This window comes from Solanum dulcamara, chromosome 11 (assembly GCF_947179165.1).
Source record: "Solanum dulcamara chromosome 11, daSolDulc1.2, whole genome shotgun sequence".
Taxonomy (NCBI): domain Eukaryota; kingdom Viridiplantae; phylum Streptophyta; class Magnoliopsida; order Solanales; family Solanaceae; genus Solanum; species Solanum dulcamara.
In genome coordinates, this window is record NC_077247.1 from 43,210,273 (window position 1) to 43,233,160 (window position 22,888).

Below are 22,888 nucleotides of genomic sequence, written 5' to 3' on the forward strand. Positions count from 1 at the left end.
TCTTATTAGTAGTATTATTACTATATTATATTATTATTTAATACTTGTATAGTATTTTTTTACTTTGTTTTCTTTTGTTACTTGTTGCTTTATTAGGTGTGTTTATCTCATCATTTTGCTTTCTAACTTGTTTTGTTTCATTAATTGCGTTTATTTAGCCATTTTGTTATTTTGCTTTCTAACTTGTTTTGGTAATTTTGATAATATGTCATTGTATGATGAGGATTTTACTGGTAATAGTCTATCTATACCCATAAAGGTTGAAAATGAGATTTTGTTTGATATAAAACTTGATAAATGGGGGCAGAATTAAAATTACATACTTGCGGGAGTTGCACGTAATTTACGCCACCGCTTACCTACCACTTTGACTTGTATTAATCTTCCCAGCTTAGTGTCGGCAATTGACCAACAATTATTCAAGCAGTAATTATGAAGGAAAAAAACACACTAAAAAGTGTAATAGAAACAATCAATAATATATCCAACATAAAGCATAACACTTGAGTAAAATTAATTTAAAAAGTAATAAGAAAAGGAGAGTAATGCAGGTGGTTTTGAATTTCTCTTTCAGCATCTAAAGAATTGTTTATCCTCTGAACATGTCCCTACTAATGAGGTATCATCTGGTACTATACAAAAGATAGAGAAAAGGCAAGAGTTCTGTTATATCTCCAGTAACAAAGAGGTTGGCTGCTAAGTCACTCGAATAAGTAATACAACCATGACAAAGACTAATGTCATGACAAAGATCAAAAGCCACTGGAAGCATGTAGTCTTGAAACTCCGAGAATAGACGTCCATAGCTCTGGAAGTTGCATGCCCTGTACTTGCCAGGCTATGCTCAACTGCTTTCTCAGTTGAGTCAAGTATCTGCATCCACATTATATATGACAACTATGAGGATAATATAAACAAAGTGACTAGTAAAACCAGAGACTGAAGGAAGAAGTTTGTAACTAGACAAGATGAATCAGATATCCAGTGAAACTGAATAAATTGATTACTACATTTTTTTGTTTCTTTTTCGCACTGAATTAGTAAAGAATCCTCAAACATGTAGTAATATCAGAGATGGACTGATAAAATATTGTTGTGTCAGAAAAGATAGTTTGGGCTACCAATGGCTTCAATGGCCTCCTAACAGGCAAATTAGTTTAGATTGGAGACGGCAAAATCATTCTCACAGCAAAAATTGTCAGAGAAAGTTCCCAACAATTTAAGCAAAGTGAAATGAAACAAAAAAAACTTACTTTCTCAGTATTTTTGATGGATTGATTCATCATGAGACTGCTCTCTTTGAGCTGCCGTGCCAAAACAACCATTTCATCCGTCAAATCCTCCTGAAGTTTCCTGCAAAAGATGAGAACATTTGATAGTTTCTCAAGTAGACTCTACCTAACCTCACCCCTCTCTTGAGAAAAATAAATATTGCGCAAATAAGTGATTAGGTTCTCTGGTTACTTTTCTCCTACAATGAAAAAGACGGGACAAAAATATGGCAGTGGCAAAGATGCACTATGGATCATGTAGTAGAACAGTGGGGAACATACATCTAGCTGAGGCACATAATATATACATCACTCCATCGATGGAAGCCTAGGCTTCCTAAGAGCCCCAAATTACTATCCCTGATTTCAGAGAGTATATCCAATCTCTCATCTTTCATTTCCTAATATGTGCTTCCAAAGACTCTGTATCCACATATTGCAGAGATGATGTACAATTCCTTGCTTCCATGAAGTGCCTCAGCTCAGTGATAAAATTAGGCCACGTAAGTGTAGATAAGCAATTTTACTTGGATCATCACCAAGTAAATGCTTCAACACATCCTATTTAACAAAATAGATCCCTACTTGCGTTCTTGTAAAAGATGAAGGTTGCTTACAGGATTCATTATTTCATCTGCACTATTAAAAGTTTCCGTGTTTCATCCTATGCCAAAAAACAAAGACAGCAAACAATTAGACTTCAGGTTTTATTGACTCAAAACATCTCTGATTTCTCTCCCTCCACAAATTCCACACAATATGGTAAGGGATGGTGTTTCAGATCTTCTTAGTGGCTTTTCCTAAACTTTAGGGTGTTGAACATCCTAAAGAAGCTCAAAGATATGTCCCACCTACAAATGATTGGTATCTTTCATTTCTTTAACACATGACTCATGAAGAAAACCCAGCCAAAAGAATAAACTCAAACGGGGGTACTTTACATTTTGTTCATTATTAGAGACTACTTGAGAGTTAAACCTATCGACGGGCCGGGCCACTTAAAGGGGTTTTGGGTTGGGCATATACCCATACCCGCACAGGTTGTGTAGGTCCACCGGGAACCGGTACAACCGGTAGCGTCAAATCAGCTACAGTAACAAGGAACTGGGCCGGCCTGATTTAACGGTAACATTTTAAAAAAAAAATCAGTTCCAATTTGACAGTTGGTGGGGCCCCCAAACGGCCGTTTTCGCAATTTTAGCCTATTTTTTGTGTTTTTTCAAAAAAGGAAACCTCCTCCTAGTTTACCCATTTCCCTTTACAAAATCTATAAATATATACACACACACACTTTCATAGTTTCCGACAACTCTCTCTCTAATCTTTCACTTTCATCTCATTCTCTTATATCTCTCTTAAAGTGCTAGCAACATTTATTAGTTCTCTTAATTATTAGTTTATTTTTATTTTGGTTTATTTGGCAATTCAAAAGTAGCAATGATCAAGTGCAATTGTGCTACCGTCCGAGTCAAGTATCGACTTATTGCGGCCCCTTCACACCCTTAACTAAGAGTCTCTTGACCTACTCATGTAGTGGTTGCTACCCAGCTTTCACTGTGATATACTCTACCTTTCCAGCATCCCTAACAAGACTTATTTTAATTCCCCAATCCAAGCAATGCAGTTTGAGTTTAAGATCCCATCCTCCATTCTTCCTACATAGTTACAATAGTGCATACCTGAAGAAATTGTTTCCCTTAAAAGAGTATGCCCCAGCCATGAGTCAGTCTAGGATTTATCTTACCATCTCTAAAATTAAAGCAGACCTTAATATTGAATTCTACAGATGAAAGTCTAAGCTATAGGAGGAAACATCAGCCTTTGTGCACCAATGTTCATCTATATACCATAATTTGCATTACCAACCTTTCCGACAAAGCTTGATCTTCTTGGTTCTATCTTCATAACCATTACCATAGCAAACATCTATAGAGAACTCCCACATTTCACACACACACCTCTTCCTTTTTTTCAGTATTAACACAACTTTTTGTATTGTGGTTTCCTTCCCACAAAATGTTCTTTCTTCTTTTGTCCAAATAGTTCAAAAATTTATCAGGCACAAGAAATAAAGACATAAAGTAGGGTGGAATGATGTCTAATCAACTGTTTATGAGTTAATCTTCCCCACATTGACAAATAATTTTTCTTTCAAGTTGCTAACCTTTATCAAACTTTTCCTATACTTGCAAAACTTCAATAGAATTATGCTTATCTCCTAAATGGAGCCGAATACATTGAATTCTCGTACTTTTGCATCCAGATATATTTGCAAGTGTTAGCTTATCATCCATATTACTAATAGGATACATCATACATTGCTTAGGTTTATACTCAAACCTGAAACAACTTTAAAAGCCAAATCGACTACCTTGGGGGGCCCACCGACGGTCAAATAGGAGAACATAAGAGCAGTATCTAATATACCTTTTTTTAGATGCAGCATATCTACTACCTTCTCAGGAATAAATACACATTAGGAAAGCCTTTGGTAGAACAGAAGTCAACAAACAAAAATTTGTCTAAATATTAATACAGAAAGAAGTACAGATAGAGCACCTGTGCTTCTCAATATCTGTTCGTGCAGCATCATCCAGTTTGACTGCAGCTGATGATTGATCAAAATCAATGGTATCACGAGATCTCTCCTCATTGTTTGAATGGACCCTGTTTCACTCAAAGAACAACGGTCAAGAGAGAGAATTATAAGGTGACACATTGCAATGGATATAAATGACAAAAGACCCATGCTGGTACCCAAATCTTCTTCTCAATCCTTCAGAAGCAGAATTCACACTTTCTTCTGCTTTAGGAGTTCCACTGCTGGAAGTCTCAGCCACAGGTTCCTCGGGTGTATGCACGTCAAACTGGATGTGGTTGAAGATAATTCATTTGTTAATCATATAAATAGAAGCAAGAACATTTTCGAAAAACTACTAGCATATGTCTATAATAAGTTGAAAGGCGACATCAGAAGAGAAGATTGAACCACGTTCAAAAACACCGAAAGAACAGAGGTATGACAACAGAAGTAATAGTAAGCCCAAAGGAATAATAAAGTCCGAAATGCTGAGCACTATGGACTAAAAGCAAACAATAAGGCGCTAAACTTCAAGTACAGTCTATTGATAAAAAATGCCAGCTCTTTCATATTCCATCAAAATCAGTAAAATACCTCAATATGTATGTTTTTGTATAAGAAAGCAAGGTGAATCTGAATGGTAAATCAAAAGAAATGACACTAGCACACGCATACCATGGGCACAGCTAACTTGGCAGCAACAGCTTCAATGTTCTCAGCATATTCATTCACCTTGGCTTTTGAAACCCTATATTGGGAGACAACATGAAAATTGAACACACATCAGGAAGAAAGCATCTAGTAAATTATTTTCTAAAAGAAAGAGATCCATTAAGAACATACACCTTCAAGCAAAGTGCTTCAAGCATTAATCAATCTAAATTAGCTTTCTTAATACAGGAAAAACTCATGATTAGTTTATAGAAGTTTAAAATATTTTCCTCATACAGTAAATAAAAAAAATTAGAGTTATTAGAAGTATATGGCTGAAGTTCTATTCTAAACACAGGAAGACAATAATTCCTTTTATGTCATCCCTGGTCATTTCACTGATAACAAAAACATACAAAAAAATGCAGAAAATAACTAATTCCACACACCACCAAACGGTCTGCATAGAGATTACTAATACTAGCATCATGACTTCCTCCATATAAGGACACAAAATAGACTAGTCATACTGTCAGGATGAGTATTTTCATTATAGGCAGTATATTAGTCTACTCTATAAAAATATAACTAAAATATGTCCAATTTGGAGGAGGCGGAGTTGAGATCAAAGGAGGGTGAGTTTCCATCTTATCAATCATGATAAGGGGTTTTCACTTTATTGCTTAGGTAGAGTGAAATGGCTAGGAAGCATACATTTATATTTAAACAATAATTCCAACTAAACAAACAGAAGGCAGGGACTTGATAAGAAACAGTCACGATGGTAAGGTAGCCAGCAGTTTGGAAATTCTTGTAGCAGCGTGTACTTTTCTTCAAATTATCTAATTGGAAAAGAACAAAGCATATAAACCTTGCTAATCCATCAGGATTCCTCTCTTCAGCCAACTGCTCCAGTAGTTCCCGCAAAGTGGCAGCATACTGTGAAAGACGTAATAAAAGGAAATAGTAAATGCATATGCCCATTGAAAGAAAAATTTCAGATGACAAAAATTGTACAATTCCCTACACAAGCAATTGCCTATCATGATTTTCTGAAAAGCTTCCCATAGAAACAACCTATGCCGCAATTTCCAGCTGTGTGCACAGACAATTATCAACTTTCACAAATAACAACTACGTCAGAGACATACAACGGAAAAGGAAAGATCAGCTTCCAGAAATAAATAGAGGCTCCACCCAGAGACATCAAAAACCCAGTTGACATGTTTGTTCAGAAGATTAGGGAAGACTGAAGGGGTATTACTATGACTATCAAGTTCTCATCCCACATCTGATGAAAAAAATTCAGTAGTTGGACGAGCCATCCTGAGCCCTGTTCATCCGAGATATGGTGATATTGCAGTACTACTAATCTTAATCACCTTGTCGAGATCAAAAAGTACTTTTGCTCCAAAAAATATATTGACAGGTAAATGTGTTGAAGGCATGCAAGTGGGGCACAACATTGTATACAAATTTTGTATTGCAAAGCCCAACAAGATGTATCCTTAGGGAACACAAGTACTCTATATGAACTAAAGTCCTAATACTAAACCCATAGAACACTATCATTCCATTACAGTTTTACTCAATAATAAACTAAAATAGGAGAGAATATTTAACAAGGGACAGAGTTGACCATTAGCCTCTCTTTCCATCAAAGGCACAATGGTCCATCTATTTCCAAACAGTCCATATAAAATTACTTCTCGAAAGAGCTACTTAATCAGTAGCTTTGTTTGATATTAAAGCCAAGTAAGATTAAGATGCATAGCCTTCTTTAAGGATGAACTCATACGGGGATCGGAAATGGAAATCGGTACCCTTCATTCAGTTGGTGAATCAACAGAGGTACTAGTTCACTTGAAGCTGCGCAAATATTTAAAGCTACCAAAATACTAAGAAGATGTTTTCTTAAATGCTCATGGTCCACACAGACTATATGAGCTCCATTAAATAGCACAATTCATAAGTTGTTCAAAACCTCAAGCAAAATAATAGGCAAGAGGAAGAGAAAACAAAAGGATATCGAAAAACAAATAGCCATCAAACCACTGTTAGTCAAAGAAACCTATTAGTTTCATTTACACAGGCCTAGTGTTTCAAAGTCAGCTTCTCAAAGCATATCATGAAAGCCAAAGAAATTACCCTCTAAATACCCCAGGAAATCACGACTACCAGATGTCTTGTTTTGTATAACTATAACATGTGATTTAGGTCGAGCGCAACTTTTCCAAATTAGATAACCAGATATACCCACACTCAAAGAACGAAAAATGAAATTAAATTACAATCCAAATATACCCACACTCAAAGACTGAAAAATGAAGGTAAATTTCAAAAACCAATATTAGAGTGTAGGCATGTTTCAGTAACAGAAAGTTTAAGCCTTTAAGGATTAGAATCATCCATTCAAGAATATATTATCTTAATTTATATCTATCAAAAAAAAACAGCACAATCTAATCAATGAGCTGATAAATTCACCGTGTTCACGACAAGTCTCACATAAATGCAAACCCAAGCCATAGGGAAGAATTAAAAGAAAAATAAGCAAAACGCAATCAATTCTCTATAAAGAGTTGAACTTGAATGACCTGTGCATACATGTATAAGCTTTGCTTGATTTTGCTGTTGTGGTGCAGTTACAAGTAACCTCTTCAAGTTCACTTCAGTTTTGCTCAACCCCATGACACCCTCCAAGGAACTCTGTCAATAAATGATCAAGAAAATCAAATCTTTCCGAACCCGTCTGTAATCTAGCAAAAAATGTACAACAATATGCAAATTTTCTACTCATCACATCAGATTATGTTTCTTCTTTATTATAGAATTTTAGTTTAGCTCTATCATGCACTTTTAGCATATTCTTCACATTTTACAATTACGAACTAACGAAGTGTACATAGTCCTAGTTTAAACGTTTTGGAAAGGGGGACTACACTTTGATGTAGTGTACCATTGGATATATAGCGGGAAAAGCTACCATTTCTCAAAAAAAAAAAATCTTTGTACTACAACATACCCAGTGTAATTCCACAAGTGGGTACACGGAGGGTAGAGTGTACGCAGACCTTACCCCTACCTTGGAAGGTAGAGAGGTTGTTTCTGATAAACTCTAGGCTCAAGGAAAAACATATCAAAGCAGATCGAAAAAGAAATAGTTGAAGTCACATATGTTGACTTATGCATCTCTCTAAAGCAGCATGAAAACTAATAAGATAGCATAACAAACAAAGACAGTCCTCACCCCCCCCCCCCCCCGGTCACGACCCATTCTCTAAACAAAGTTGTGACTGGCACCCATTGCCTTACTTGACCGAGTGAACCGGCATGACTATTCTAACTTGTACCTTCTTATAGCATGCATATAAAATTAACAACTAATATCTTTGTTAGAAATTACAATTCTTAAAATAATCCAAATGAAGATCGAAATCTATAAGTACTGAAATGTACTTAAAATAATCCCAAGTAACGTGATCAACCATAACCCAACTAAAAACACGTCTATGAAGCCTCTACTAAAGTGCTAAGAGGAATGCACAGGACATAGATTTCCTGGCTAATCCCCAAAACAAATGTTGGAAAAATGAAATGAAATTGTCTTAACTGAAAGAGAAAAACCTCTACGGTCAAGGACAGAGCTTACTAGATCAACTTCTGGTAAACCAACCTAGCTCGCAGTCTACTCGTCTATAAAACCTGCATCTACATTGACCTATGTTAATGTAGGTTCCACAAAGAGAGCATCAGTACACCAGTAGTGGTACTAGGTGAGTCTCAACATTTTTCTCACTAAAGACAGAACGAGACCTTGAATAAAAACATGTGGGTAATGAAGGGATAAGAGAAGAAACAAATCACAATTTATCATAAAGTATCTTACAAGAGTGAAGCAAGAAAACAATCACTAAAACTTATAGCTTAGTTCATTAATTTCTTCTTTTCACTTTCTTTAAGTTGTTTTCGTCTATTGAATTCTTCTTATGCCCAGTTGTGGCAATTAGTAACCCTTTATATGGTTACTCGTGGCCCTTTATGCATCCAGTGATGTCAAAGGCGCGCTTTAAGCACGCTTAAGCCCTGAAGCGAGGCTCAAAATGTGTTGAGCGCTTCGCGTCGCTTCATGTGCGCTTCAGTGTGGACATCAAGGTTCTAAGTCATACTTTTCCTTGCCAATGAGCCTCTTTTAAAGAAGTGACACTAAACAATTAATATTTCACTTTATCATACTTTTTTTTCAATTTCTTTAGTCATATATTTGTCATTCGTGTTTATAATTATTGATCTTGGACTAAACATATATATTTGTATCTTTTTCTCCCTTTGTGCCTTTTTTCATTAAAGCTCACACTTTATTTGCGCTTTGCGCTTAAAGCCCCAATGGACCTTAGAGCTTTTTTGCACTTTTTGCCTTTGATAACACTGTATGCAACCACCAAATATTTTGTGCCTCATTATGGCAATATTAGCAACCTTTGTACAGATGCTCGTGAGCCTTTATACGGCCACCATTCATATTGTGTCTCATTATGACAAAGTTAGTAACCCTTTGTACGGTTACTTGTAACCCTTTATAGGCATAGCAGCCACACATTTTGTACAATTACATTCCAACACTTCAGCATTTTAGAATCACAGAAGCACTTATTTAGCATTTATCTAGTTGACAGTAGGCATCCAAAATCAAGTATTGTATTAGTCTAGAGCAGAGAGTACATCATGGCTTGGTCACATGGGTAAGCACAAGGAAATAAAAATAGTGCACTGGATAGACTAACAATAAGAAAATGTGAGCTATCTCGTTAAAATTAAAACTCACACTAACCTTAAGAAACATTTAATCAAACACTTTATGGACATGATTTCGTAAGGAAAGAACTTTAGTAAGAACAAGTCTCCAGTCACCTTAAGGAAAGAACAATCAACAACCCAATCTACATCAAATAATATGATCAATACTTATCTTAATCTGAAGAAAGTTTAATTTCACCCAATCCAACTCTTGGCTAACAGATCAAACTTTCAAGGTTCCTGCTTGTAAGGAATCTCATGCTTGTAGAATTTAAAAGTAGGATGGAGAGATTTTCTTCTCATGAACTTCAACCCTAACACCTATCTCGAGTAGTACAAAATTATCAAAAGAACTCATGAATTCGTTATACGGAGATTACCAGTTAATGATTCTTCAATTGTTGTAAACAGATTTGCTCAACGTTGAATCCGTCTCGTTGCTGCCTTGTTTTGTGACTCGCTATTTCCTAATTTTTGTTTGAATTAAGTCATTATTTAAATTAAATTCATCAAAAAAATATGTTTTTTTAAAAAAAAAAAAATCGACACATAATTTAATATTTTATTTTTTGTAAATAAAACGCTCATCATTTTAATATTACAAAAGAAAAAATACTCATGGTCGCGTGAAGTAATAATTAGTTACTATTATTATTGATTAGTGGATCTTTATAAAGTTAGGTATATTTGTATTTAGAAATGATTATTTAAAAAAAACATAAACATTTGTGATTTATCAATGTTGTGATTTATGATATTCCCATGTCTTGTTTATGAACTAAGGTTAATTCATTTGATAAGATTGTGTAAGAATTAGAGAAAAATGGATAGTTTACGCAACTTGTGGCTTTTCAAATTTATGAAAAAAGATATTACTTAAAAAAAATCAAATTATATGTCCAAACAATATGTTAACTTCATACAATTTGATTTCTTATTGTGATTTTGAATCATGATTTTACATCACATATCCAAACGATTTTATGATTTCATATTCAAAAATTTAGTTCAATAATTTCAATATTTAAAGATACTATATCATTATATATCAAATTAAAACTTGTGACTTTAAATATGCCAGGACTATTTATATGGTTATTTAATTTTTCTTTTAAATAAACTTTCCATCACAAGTTTTATTTTTTCTTCTAGTAAACTTCATCAAGTTCTTATAAAAAGAGAGTGAGAGTGAGTACAAGTAAAAACTAGAGATGGGTAAAGAAAGCTGAATTTGCATTGCAACTCTTTCCATGTCTCCCTAAAGGGAAGAAAAAAATAAAATGAAGTGTGGCCAATTTGTGTCAGTAAAACTGAACAAAACATACACATCCTGCCAATAATAATGGGAAAGGGAAAGCCCAACTTTCCATCACTACAACCCATCACAAAACTGACATCAATAATAGCACATAAATGGTCATTTTGCAATGCTAGTCAAGGCCATCCCACAGATCATTGACTGGAAGGTACCTTTGACTAGTCCTTTTGCCATGTCCTACACATGCTGCTTACAACTTTTTTTACTCAGTGTTGCCCATTACTGCTCTATTTCTTATCACATTTCTGAAAAATGAAAACTATATATGTAGATATAGTAGAAAATAACACAACATGTGTGCAAAATCAGTAAACACAATAGTGTATTGGGACAGTTGCTGCTTTGTCATGTCCTGCCTTCAATGAACCAATTGTTTTTTTGATTCACTCTGAGATGAGAAGATATCATGAAGTAACAATCTTTACCTCTATAGCAATTTGAAACTATAACCTATTATGATTTTCATACCACTACATTTTAAACTTATGTATGCAGGATTATAGAATTAAAATAATTAAAGTTATGTACAAATTTTGGTAAATATTAGACATATCACTATGTCCATTAAGACTTGGGAAGAAAATATATTTTACTTCTACTGCTAAATGGATCATTGTCTCCTGTAATTTTCGTACCACTTTATTGATAGCTAAGTCACATTCTTGCGTGCTTATTAAGTCAAGTTTAAATGAAAAGTAGTACTCTGTATTGCCAAAAGTTGGATCAATGTGAGAATTTCAATTTAACCAAGGGAAATGACTTAAATTGCATTAATCAATGAATCAATAATGTTACAATCTTAGCTCATTAACTTGGTATTATATGAGAGGATATAGCATGAAACCACAACATAATTATACTATTCAAGATTGACAAAGACACATGATGATGATATTCAAATATTCATCAGCAGCTAGCACTGTACAAGCAATTGAAATTGGAAATAATACTTATGTCTCCAATTACAGCCTTTAAATTTTTCTACTTTTTCACCAAATGAGTAAGAAGAATTAAATACTAGCTATTTAGGATCAGTTGATTGGTTCTTGTTACCAGCCAAAGCAAGGATGGAATTAGCAAATTTATTGATAGAATCAACAAGTTCATTGATGCCTTCTTTATTGATCTTAACCTTTGACTCTTCAATTTGTAGCCTTCTCTGATGCAAGCTTAAGAGTTCTCTGTGCCTTCTATCTTCTCTGTCTTCACAAGACTGAATTGTTTCTGCTATGATGGCAGCACTCTTGGAGATGGCAGTGCCAACTTCTTGTGATGAATTGTTAATGTTACCTTTTGATGTGCCACTAGTTCCTTCACCTCCTCCACTCATTCTTCTTTTCTTTGCTGGTGAATCTGAACGCTCACTGCTATGATCAGGATCTGAGCTATCACACATCTCCAAAACATAAACAGATGAAGTATATCATTAAGGAAATTCCACTAATACTAATGGTCATGATAAAATGTCATTAGCTATAAGAAAGTTGAGTGAATGAATCAGTTCAAACTGTCAATGTCTGTCTAGATTAATGTGTTAGATTGAAATAAGATCCATTTCCAATCAGATAGAAATCTCGGGATAAAATTTAGGATTAACTTTATTTCATGTTTGATTTGAGTTATTAGCTAATCCCATATAGAATGTGGGATAAAATAATCTCATAGAATATCTTAACCCATTGTATATCCTTGCTTATCTAAACCTGCGAACACACCCCTATATATCCTCCCCCACTCCTAGATACCAAAACGGAAACATACAAAGAAGAAAATAGAGAGAGAAAAGGAGAAAAAAGGCATTCAAGAATGGTTTACAGGCAGTGAAAGAAAAGCAGAAACAGAAGATTGAGGACCTATATGACCACGAGAGTCATTAACTTTTTTCCGAATTTTTTTTCCACTTTATTTGAAAATCAGTGTTTGATATGAAGATTCAATTTGAAAAACACCTAAATCTTATTTTCATTTTTTTCACTTTCAAACAATTAAATATTATTTGCAATAACCAAACACAACTCCTCTTCAACTCCAACTAAAAAATTTCAAATAAAGTGAAAAATATTTGATTTCTATAGCCAAACGCCTACTGAATATTTAAAATTGATCACTTGATTAAAAAAATAAATTCCTAAGATGAATAAGTATATTATTTCAAGAAACAAAACAGAATGCTTGCCTTTGGAAAGTATTAAGAATGCAGCATGAAAATATGTTGCCAGTGTAGGAAAAAAGAAAAGATAAGGTTCAAATAATCATGGACAAACCTAGAAAAATATCAAGCAAATTAAATCAAGAATATTCAAAATGCAACACAAAGACAGGGCAAAGAACTTTCTCTCAACCAATTATGTCAAGTATTAAGCTTTTCCAAAGTAGAGTTTATATCCAAGTGGGGTTTCTCTCTAAAAGCAAATGAGAGTGGACTTTAAAATGGTACTCTAGCTACTAGTTAAATAGTGATCATTCACAGTGTTTAATTTGTAGTAATGAATAAAAAAAGGATTGGAGATAAAAGTACCTACTGTGGGAAAAGGAATGTTAGTAGTATAATGTGTTTGTGCTACTGTTGTTGTAATTGGTGGAAGTGGCAAAGGAGTAGATTGTTGTTGCAATGTGGGAGGTAAAGAAGGTAACAACATTCTTTGACTTTTTCTGTCCACAACTTGAACTAATGCCTCATAAATCTCAGGCAACATATTAGTAGGCAAGTTCTTTTCTTTCCTTTCATTCTTCTCAATCTTCCAATAAGATGTTATATTTTCTTCTCCTCCAGCCTCAACAACTCTTCTTTCATATTCTCTTACTTTCTTGAAATCTCTCATGAGATTATCCCATTTGTCATTACACTGATTTTGGCTCCTCAAACAACCATTTCTCCAACAATAGTCCTCTACCCATTTCCATCTTAACTCTGTTGGTTTTCCCTCTTGCCTTCTCATTCTCCTTTCATCATCCATCTTTTTTGCTTCAATTAAAACCATTGTTTCTTTTATTGTCCAATTCCCTTTTCTATAGTCCCTAAACATGTTACTACTACTCCCACCTTGATCACCTACCAACCTATTATCCATGCAAAATAACAATAAAGATATTGTCTTTATGCAAAAATAAGAAAAGGGTGTTCTTTTCTTGGCTTGTTTTGCAAAGTTGAGATAAAAATGTCAAGAAAAAAGAAGCAGCTAAGTATGGACTTTTGGGGTTTATTTGTGGTATTGAAATTTGGAAATGGAAAATATGAGAAGCAGTGAAGAGGAACCCACGGAAATAATCACCATATAGTATCTTCCCCTCAAAATCATCAAAAACAAATCTTGAAAAGCTTAAAGTTCAAATCAAAGACTATAAATCCAAAAATTAAAGTTGGACAAAATTGGAGAGGGGTTTAAGTTATGGGGAAAGGTAGAAGAAACAGAGAGGAGAAGAATAGAAGAGAAATACTGTAATAACCAATGAAGAAATTAAGAGTTCCATTATAAGTAAAGGCCAAATAGAAATTCATTCAAACTGGCATATCCACTACACCCAAAAAAAATCTCACGCAGCGAGTGAGGGGTGTACTGTGGAGTGGGGTATTAGAGGGGTTCAGTTTGGTTTGCTTGGTTGGGCTGGAGGGAAAGAGGATTGATTACATGGGCTAAATAGGTATTTGTTGAGCATAAACACATATGTATTGTGACAACGTAGACATTTCATGATGATTGTTATAGTGAGGTAAAAGTGTTAATAGAAGAATAATTTTAAGGCTTAAATTATATGTTGTCATTTAAAATTATCCGTATATTTCACTTAGATATTTTAACTTATTTTTTGTATCGATTGAACACCTTATTAATTCAAAAATCATTTCTATCAAATATAAAATGTTGATATGACAAAAAACGTGTGTTTCGCCCCCTTTGAGCGAGTAAAATAATTAAAAATAATATTTTTTTATCTAACTTACACACCTAAATTTATAAAGAAGAAAAATAATTTTATCTATATATATATATATAAGAAAATCCTCAGCCCAGTTACATGGTGCAACCATAACTCAAAAATTATATTTATCTATTTTCTCCTTTTTTCTGATTTTTTCCTCAAATATTAAAAATATTTTTTTAAACAGTCACAATATAAAAAGTAAATCTACGCCTCATAGAAGAATCATCCTTTCGGGAGCAACAAACCTTTTACTTTTCCAAAATCCTCGCTGCAAAAATTAATTCATCGTTTCAAACCCAACTCTTGCTTTCACTTTTCTTTTCCTGTCACCGCTCTCTTCTAAATCTTCAAACAAATCATAGTCTAAACATTTCACAAACAATAAAAGTTAATCAATAGAGGAGTAGAATGCAGCCAAGATAAAGAAGAAATCAATAGAGAAGGAAGTTTACAAACTGTGTGTAATATCTAAAAGGTGCACAACTTTAATTTATTTTTGATTGGTGCCTGCTTCCATGCATGTCGATATTAAACTAAATGTTTATTTTGATATTATAAATTTTTCAAAGCGTATGAAGAGGATTCATATATCGAATAATAGACATGTATTCTGTGACATACAAAGCCCTTTTTAAGGAATTGAAATTTTTAAACATAAAAATAGATTTTTTAAAAGGCATGTACCGTTTATGGGCTTTTCTTGATTTTTTTTCACTTGTGAAATAGTTATTTTTAGTTGAACAAGCCTGCTTTCACAGTTCACACCACACACTGTTCTATTCTAATCGATAGGATGCATAATGAAAATTTTTCATTGGAGAAGACTCCTAATTAATGAAATTGAGATGCCTTTGAAGATGGTGGCTATGGTGCTTTTCTAATTCTCATTATTTTTGTTGATAATTTTTTTGCAGGATTTTTTATTTTTATTTAAGAGAATATATTGGTATAACACAAGGTGGGCATTGAAGGTGTTATAGACAATTTTCCCGGCTTTTGAGGAATCGCCATTGGCGCAAACAATGCTTATGTCTTGTTGTAGATGCTTTGGCATTCAACACGTCCCTATTAGTCTCATGGTTGGTAAAGTAAGGTATTTTTTCTTTTTCTTCGACCTTTCATGAATTTCGTTCAATAAGAACAAAAGGAAGGGGAAAAACTTTGAATTGATTTCTCATGTCATTTTTTTTAGAAAAAAAGATAAATACGTTTAGTTGTATATTGATCAAGAATCAAGAATAGGTATCATTGGTTTGTTTACTCTTAATATTGATTATTACTGTAGTTACGATCGGTTTAGATTTGATGTCCATGGTAATTTACAAAAAAAATTGGATACAAATAATTAGTACAGCCATTATATTTGAAAATATTACTTTCTCGAACATCTAATTGCTAAGAGGAATTTTATCGGAAGCTTGACTTCTAAATTTTATCTTTGGTAAAATCATCAAGTTAATTTCTTAGATAGTTAGTCAACTAATTATTATTATATCGGAAAAATCACTTTTATGAAGAAAAATCACTTTATGAGACATTAATTATTAGTTGAGAGACCATCTCAAAAATTAACCCTAAAAATATCTTACCAATCATGTTAAGTATCTGGCCATTGCTTACTCAATTTAGTGATATTCAATATTAATCTTTTCCAATCAAATAATTAATACAACCATTATATTTGAAAATATTACTTTCTCGAACATCTAATTGCTAAGAGAAAGTTTACAGGAAGCTTGACTTCTAAATATTATCTTTGGTAAAATCACCAAGTTAATTTCTTGGATAGTTAGTCAACTAATTGTTATTATGTCACAAAAGTCACTTTTACGAAGAAAGATGACTTTATGAAACATTAATTATTAGTTGAGAGACCATCTCAAAAATTAACCCTAAAAATATCTTACCAATCATGTTAAGTGTCTGGCTATTGCATACTCAATTTAGTGATATTCAATATTAATCTTTTCCAATAAAAATTGTGAGGGATTTTCTCAATTACTAAGAAAAGATAATATACCACTGAGTTTACCAAGAATTTGAATGCATTCCAATTACTCAATTTCAAGTAATTTTCTATTGTTTAATATAATTATGTTACAGTTTAAAATATTATGATTGAATAGTAATAAGCATGATGCATTTCAAAATAAGAATCTAACGGTCGTGAAACTCTATTATACAACGAAAAAAAAAGAAAATTGATTAGCTTAGATAGAATATTAGGGACTAGAACTCTGTCATTGTATTTTATTTCAGTTGCTTTAATATAAGCTTATTTTAGATAGATAGCCATGCACAATTTTAATATTCTTTTCTTAACTCTTTGCCATTTAATTGTAGCATTTGTCATTTTAATTTTTCAAAGTTCTTCCAGCTCATACTCTGTTTCTTTTGCTTCTCCAAGCTTTATCAATGCAGTATTACTATTTTCTGATTGTAATTTCAGTTCGTATGAGCATTATATGTTAGTGATGTGACATCTCAATTTGGATGCATATTATATAAATTTTTATGAAATAGCAAATGAAAGAATGCGGATATAGTTTATAGTGACTGAGAATTGTAGTCCATATTCTTTTAACTATGAATAACATTTTCTATAGATTTTATATCAAATTAACAATGTGTTTTATTAATATTTTTAAATCACCACAGATCATGAGGTTCAACTGGAGGAGCAAATTTATTGGATAGTATTAGAAGTAACTTTGCAAAAGAACGGACTGTCAGGTTAGTACACATGACCCGGATACTATTGGCTACACTACTTTATTAGTTCATCATAACCATGTGATAAGATGCTGATAAATCATTACTTCAATGCAGTTTCTACTACATGAATCAAGTAATAGTCATTGTCAATTCAATTATTAATGCGAAAATAGTCCTAGATAGCATTCAACTTAGATTTTCACCTCTTGTATATAACCTTGTGTCTACGTCAATGTTAGACTACACTTAGATGTTATCAAAATTATACATGCTTGCTTTGTTAATCCAAGCATAGTTTTAATGATTCAATCTGATGGTTTGTGTATATCTTTATTTGTTCACTGCACTTACGAATTAGATACTTATGACTTATTAACAAATTAACATTTGAATGTTAAAATTTGTTTGAACTAACAGAAAACAAGAAAAAAAATACCTTAGATAAAATTCTTTATGAAAAAAACATAAAATATTAGTACTTTAACCTTTGATTGATTTTCCTTCAACTCAATCAACTTAATTCTTTCCTGTTTTCCTGATAATTTGTAACTAATTAACTTGATTCAGAATATTCAAAGCCGCTTATGAACTACTAAATATTGAATTACGTACCATGACTTGTAAGAAGTTAGAGATTATAAATTAGACAAGAAAAGTTATATTTGTTTGTATTTTAATTGTTCACTAAAATTTATTTCCATAATTCAAACTTCTGAAAGCAAATCAATATGTGAACATTGATTTTGTACAAAGGACATGTAGGTTATGCAAGTTGTGTTCAAAGATTTAGTTGAGAAGATGAGAGGTTTGATTGAAGTAAAAAAAAATACAGCACTTAAAATGGTGAAAGAGAATGAAATAGTGGTTGAAGCAGACCTCAAAGCTTTCATTAGTGTAGTATACCTATTTGTTTTTTAAAAATAGTTTTGTTAAGTCTAAGTTTCAACACTTCCCTTTTGAATAAAGTGTATACGATATTTTGTAAAAAATCAATTTTGAAATTCAATGATGTTATATTCCCTTCATAGATAATTTTATTTGTTTCCTATTGTTAAAAGTCAGTGTCCAACATGATGATATTTTTGATAGTAAGATGGAGGAGCCATTTCAGTTAGATAAAGTTAGAGCTTTTAATTTATATTTGAAGTGTTTGGCTTTTATTTTCAAGTGCTTAAAGATGAGATTTTGACTTATGTATAATTAAACCTTAAATATCTAAAAGATGGATGTCATATAAGCTGGAAAAAGAAGATGTAGGCTAAACCATCGGACAAAAATATTCGTATTTTTCGCTCATTTTCGAGTATTTATCCAGCAAAAAACCTACTCTTATTCATGATGATGTTGAGCAGTGATATATGTTAGCAATTATAAGCTCGAAGTCTATATTTTAATTCTTTGTCATGAGAATCTAAAGTGCGGGTTAATTCATTATTAACTTTTGGATTACACATTATTCACAAATATAGCTCGTTCATAACTTATATTTTTCTATTTTCATTGTAGAGTCCATTATTTCTCAAAGAGACCAAAGCTTAACATTTCTCTCTAAACTCTTAAATTATTTGTCTCACGTCACTCTTTTTATACGAAGTTGTATGTTAGATTTGCATGAAATTTTTATCAAATTTTATGATGTCACTATCGTAAAATGATTGTAATACTCAAGTACTACAACACAATGAGATTGTTTATTACCGCACAAAGCACGATGAAATTTACTAGTTACTAATTTTTTTTAAAAAAGAATGTCATCTTCTTCCTCATCCCAATATTCCCTTCCCAGCAACTATTCCATCCACCATTTTAGTCATCTCTTTACACACGCCCTCCATCTCTCTCTTTTCTCCCTCTCCATTTCTTCTTCCGCTTTTTTTTTTCCTTCTTTTTTCTTATGTAGATCTAAGTCTCATATTCCGGCGAAGCTCTATTTATTTTTAAAAATATGAATTGATTTTTCTTTCCGGCATTAGTTTGTAAATGTTTTTTGTAATTGTGTTTTTGAAGATTTGGAAATCTAGTTTTTCAAGATTAAGTTCAAACAAACATTATTTTGTATCAATTCAAAAACTAAGTTTGCAAACTCAAACTCCAAAATTTCAAACAAACGGCAACTAAACACATTTCAACAAACTACCAACCTCAGAATCGATTGCCTGAGGACATTGGGGGAACTAGGATTGGACAGATTTAGAAATATTTAGCTTGGGTGGAAAGAAGGTTCGATGGAGAAGAAGAAAGGGGTGGGACGAGTTTACTGGAGTCGCCGGCGCCGGTGCCGATGGAAGCAAAAATACGGTTGACGACGAGGAAGAAGAAGAGGGGAGGGGCGGGGTTAATTAAAAAAAGGAAAAGGGTCAAAATTATCCCTGAATTTTGAAAAATAGTTTATTTATGCCCTTCGTTATACTTTAGGGTCAATTATACCCTTACTATTTTACTTTGGGCCAAAAATGCCCTTGAGTATAATGGAGTGCCACGTGTCGATCTTTCAGTGGCCAACTTATTTTCGTTTTTAAATCTTTTTTTTATCTGTTTTTAAAATCTTTTTTTAAAATTTTTTTTTTTAAATCTGTTTTTTTAAAAAAAAAAATTATATGTTTTTTAAATCTATTTTGTTTAATCTTTAAAAATATTTTTTAAATCTGTTTTTCTTTTAAAAAAAATTATATGCTTTTTAAATCTATTTTTTTTAATCTTTAAAAATATTTTTTTAAATCTGTTTTTTTTTAAAAAAATATTATATATTTTTAAAATCTATTTTTTTAATCTTTAATTTTAAAAAAAGATTTAAAAAACATATATTTTTTTTAAAAAAAAACAGATTTTAAAAAAAAGATTAAAAAAAAAGATTAAAAAAGATTTTAAAAATAGATAAAAAAAAGATTTAAAAACGGAAATAAGTTGGCCACTGAGAGACCGACACGTGGCACTCCATTATACTTAAGGGCATATTTGGCCCAAAGTAAAACGGTAAGGGTATAATTGGCCCTAAAGTATAACGAAGGGCATAAATAAACTATTTTTCAAAGTTCAGGGGTAATTTTGGCCCTTTTCCGTTAAAAAAATAAGTTTTGTTTTCTTAAAAAAAAATTGGATTATTTAAATGATATTTTTTAAAAAATTGAATTCAATCGTCACGTGTCATTATTTCATTGGTACATTTAGTATACATTTTGCGTTTGAGATACATGCAGTTATATTTTTCAACTGATTGTCATTTTATGTCAAATAGATAGAAATTTTCTAAGGTTAAAGTGCTCAATAGATACAAGTCTAAATTAAAGTGTCCAAATAAAATATGTGGATAACTTTAAGAAGATGTATATGACGTAAGCCTAATTTTAATGGTGATTTTAATGTAATGGTGTTTAGAGGAGAATTTTTTTGAATACATGAAATTAATGATGATTATCATAAATATTTTAATATTTTATTTTTTATATACTATATTTCTTATAAAATATTGTTACAATATTTAAGTATAATTTTTATAGAAGTATAATTTTACAACTAAGGATTACACAAATCTCATAGTTTATTACATCATATTCCTATTTTTTTTCAAATTAAAAAAATTTCTTAAATATGGTGTTATCTGAATACATCTCAAAATGTCCTGATACATCGCATCTCGATTTCGAATACATCCTTCAACATCTCAATACATCGCGTTTTGATTCCAGATACATTACTCAACATCCCGATACATCACGTATGTCCTGATACATCACGTAAAGTGATGTATCCAACCAATACATGGCGTAAAGTGATGTATCCAACTAATACATGGCATAAAGTGATGTATCCGAGAATAAGAGAGAGTAGTGATTTTTGAAATTTTTTCAAATGATAGAGAATTTTAGAGAATATGATAAAATTAATTGTGTATTTAGGTACTTTTTCCATTCTACAAAGAGTAGACCGCTATAATGAGTATCACTACTATTGCATGTAGAATATTTATTATATAGAAAAGTAAAATATAATATGAAAAATCCATCTCGAGAAAATTAAAATATTATTACAATGAATAATTACTATAATGAGATTTAACTGTACATGTCATATTTAATTTTAAAAAAAATAATTAGGTGTTTATTTTTTTCGTATTTTGATATTCCTCGTAAAATATTTTCGACCAACGTTGACAAAGTCAACAATCATAATAACACCAAGTATTCCTTGACAAAGAAGTGAAGAAAAATAGATTGTTAGGTACTTGTGGAATGTGGAGAAGATAACCAATAAAGTAACCTTGGATTATTTTAAATCACTTTCTTATACAGGAAGACTTCAAATCATTATACCAGACCTATTCTTCATTTATAATTACTGGTGAGCAGTGTTTATACTACCACAAAATATACTTCAGAAGGTGGACAAGATTTGTAGAGATTTCTTATAGAGATGCTTAATCAATAAAAGGAAGATTGCTTTGATTTTTTGGGACACAGTGTGTACACCTAACAAGTATAGGGGTCTGAGCATTAAGAACAGCAAAGAATGGAATATTACCTTCTGTGGCCAAGCTTATCTGGCAGATTGCTAGGTAAAAGGACACTTTATAGATCAAATGGGTGCATGGCATATATATGAAAAATGAGGATAAAGACTTTTTGGAGCATCAGGCTCCTGCAGATTGTAGTTGGTATTGGAGGAAGATAAACTCCCTCAAAGAAGACATCAACCATTAGTTCTCCAATGTAGTATACTCATTGACTGCGAATGGAGAATATTCAGTCACTAAAAGCTACAAGTCGTTGATAGGAAGACAGGAAAGAATGCAAGAGGCGGAGCTATTTTGGAAGCCTCTTACGATGCTTAAACACAAATTCATAGTTCGGTTGGCCTACCAGAACAGACTACTCACCAAGGGAAGACTCCAAAGGCCGAATATCCTAACTGGAGATGAGAAGTGTAACTTATGTGTGGATAACAAGGTGGAGACGCAGCAACACCTATTTGTCGAATATGCATGGACCAGAGAAGTACAAAATACTCTGTTCAAATGGTCAGGAATTTCATTCAGACATCAAACAGTCCAACATACTCTTTGATGGCTAAAAAGAAGGAAATGGAAAAAGTTTCACAAGGAGATGACATCTGCAATTTTGGGAGCATTGATCTATCATACTTGGAAAGCTAGAAATTGGAAACAGTTCAAGAATGTGATGATCCAAGCTGTAGAGGTGATCAACCAAATACAAAAGGAGGTGAAGAAAATAATAGTATATTATAAAAGTATCAAAAAAGCATATAATTGTAGGAATTTAATACAACAATTAGAAGGACAATTAGACTGATATTATAAAATCCTATAGTGGATGCTCTATTTAAAAGAAGGGGACCTATTGGCAAATTGCCTTTTTGCTCTCTCCCTTCTGATACACTTGGCTATAAATAATAGTGTATCTTGTGTAAATGAACCTTCTGATACACTTGGCTATAAATAATAGTGTATCTTGTGTAAATGAAAATATAGATACTCAATTCTTTCAATTCTCTCTCTTTCTTTTACCATCTTTTTTTCTTGTTAATTTGCTAAGTTAATTTATTTTATAACACGTTATCAGCCTCCATCACTTTGAGCTATTTTAAAAAGGTAACAAAAGAGTAAGAATTTTATTT

At 32.3% G+C, this 22,888-nt stretch overlaps 2 protein-coding genes and 1 long non-coding RNA gene across 4 annotated transcripts; 1 reads left to right on the forward strand and 2 right to left on the reverse strand.

The window, feature by feature from the left end:
• Positions 1–483: 483 nt before the first annotated feature.
• LOC129872971 (uncharacterized) lies at positions 484–9,669 on the reverse strand. The gene is made up of 8 exons (XM_055947940.1): positions 9,335–9,669; positions 7,111–7,212; positions 5,375–5,442; positions 4,528–4,600; positions 4,029–4,138; positions 3,831–3,938; positions 1,254–1,353; positions 484–873 (listed from the first exon to the last, which is right to left on the reverse strand). The coding sequence occupies exons 1-8, from the start codon at positions 9,344–9,346 to the stop codon at positions 697–699; spliced, it is 750 nt and encodes a 249-aa protein (XP_055803915.1). The 5' UTR covers positions 9,347–9,669; the 3' UTR covers positions 484–696.
• A 1,750-nt stretch (positions 9,670–11,419) lies between these two features.
• On the reverse strand, positions 11,420–14,312 carry LOC129873613 (trihelix transcription factor ASR3-like). 2 transcript variants are annotated; one of them, XM_055948742.1, is made up of 2 exons: positions 13,137–14,312; positions 11,420–11,998 (listed from the first exon to the last, which is right to left on the reverse strand). In XM_055948742.1, the coding sequence occupies exons 1-2, from the start codon at positions 13,687–13,689 to the stop codon at positions 11,640–11,642; spliced, it is 912 nt and encodes a 303-aa protein (XP_055804717.1). In that variant the 5' UTR covers positions 13,690–14,312; the 3' UTR covers positions 11,420–11,639. The 2 variants fall into 2 exon arrangements, with proteins under 2 accessions (XP_055804717.1, XP_055804716.1); XM_055948741.1 differs by having other exon boundaries at positions 11,420–12,014; positions 13,141–14,311.
• A 444-nt stretch (positions 14,313–14,756) lies between these two features.
• LOC129874203 (uncharacterized) lies at positions 14,757–22,659 on the forward strand. The gene is made up of 3 exons (XR_008762847.1): positions 14,757–15,017; positions 15,457–15,635; positions 21,547–22,659. It is a non-coding gene; the product is annotated as an uncharacterized LOC129874203 (long non-coding RNA).
• Positions 22,660–22,888: the final 229 nt, after the last annotated feature.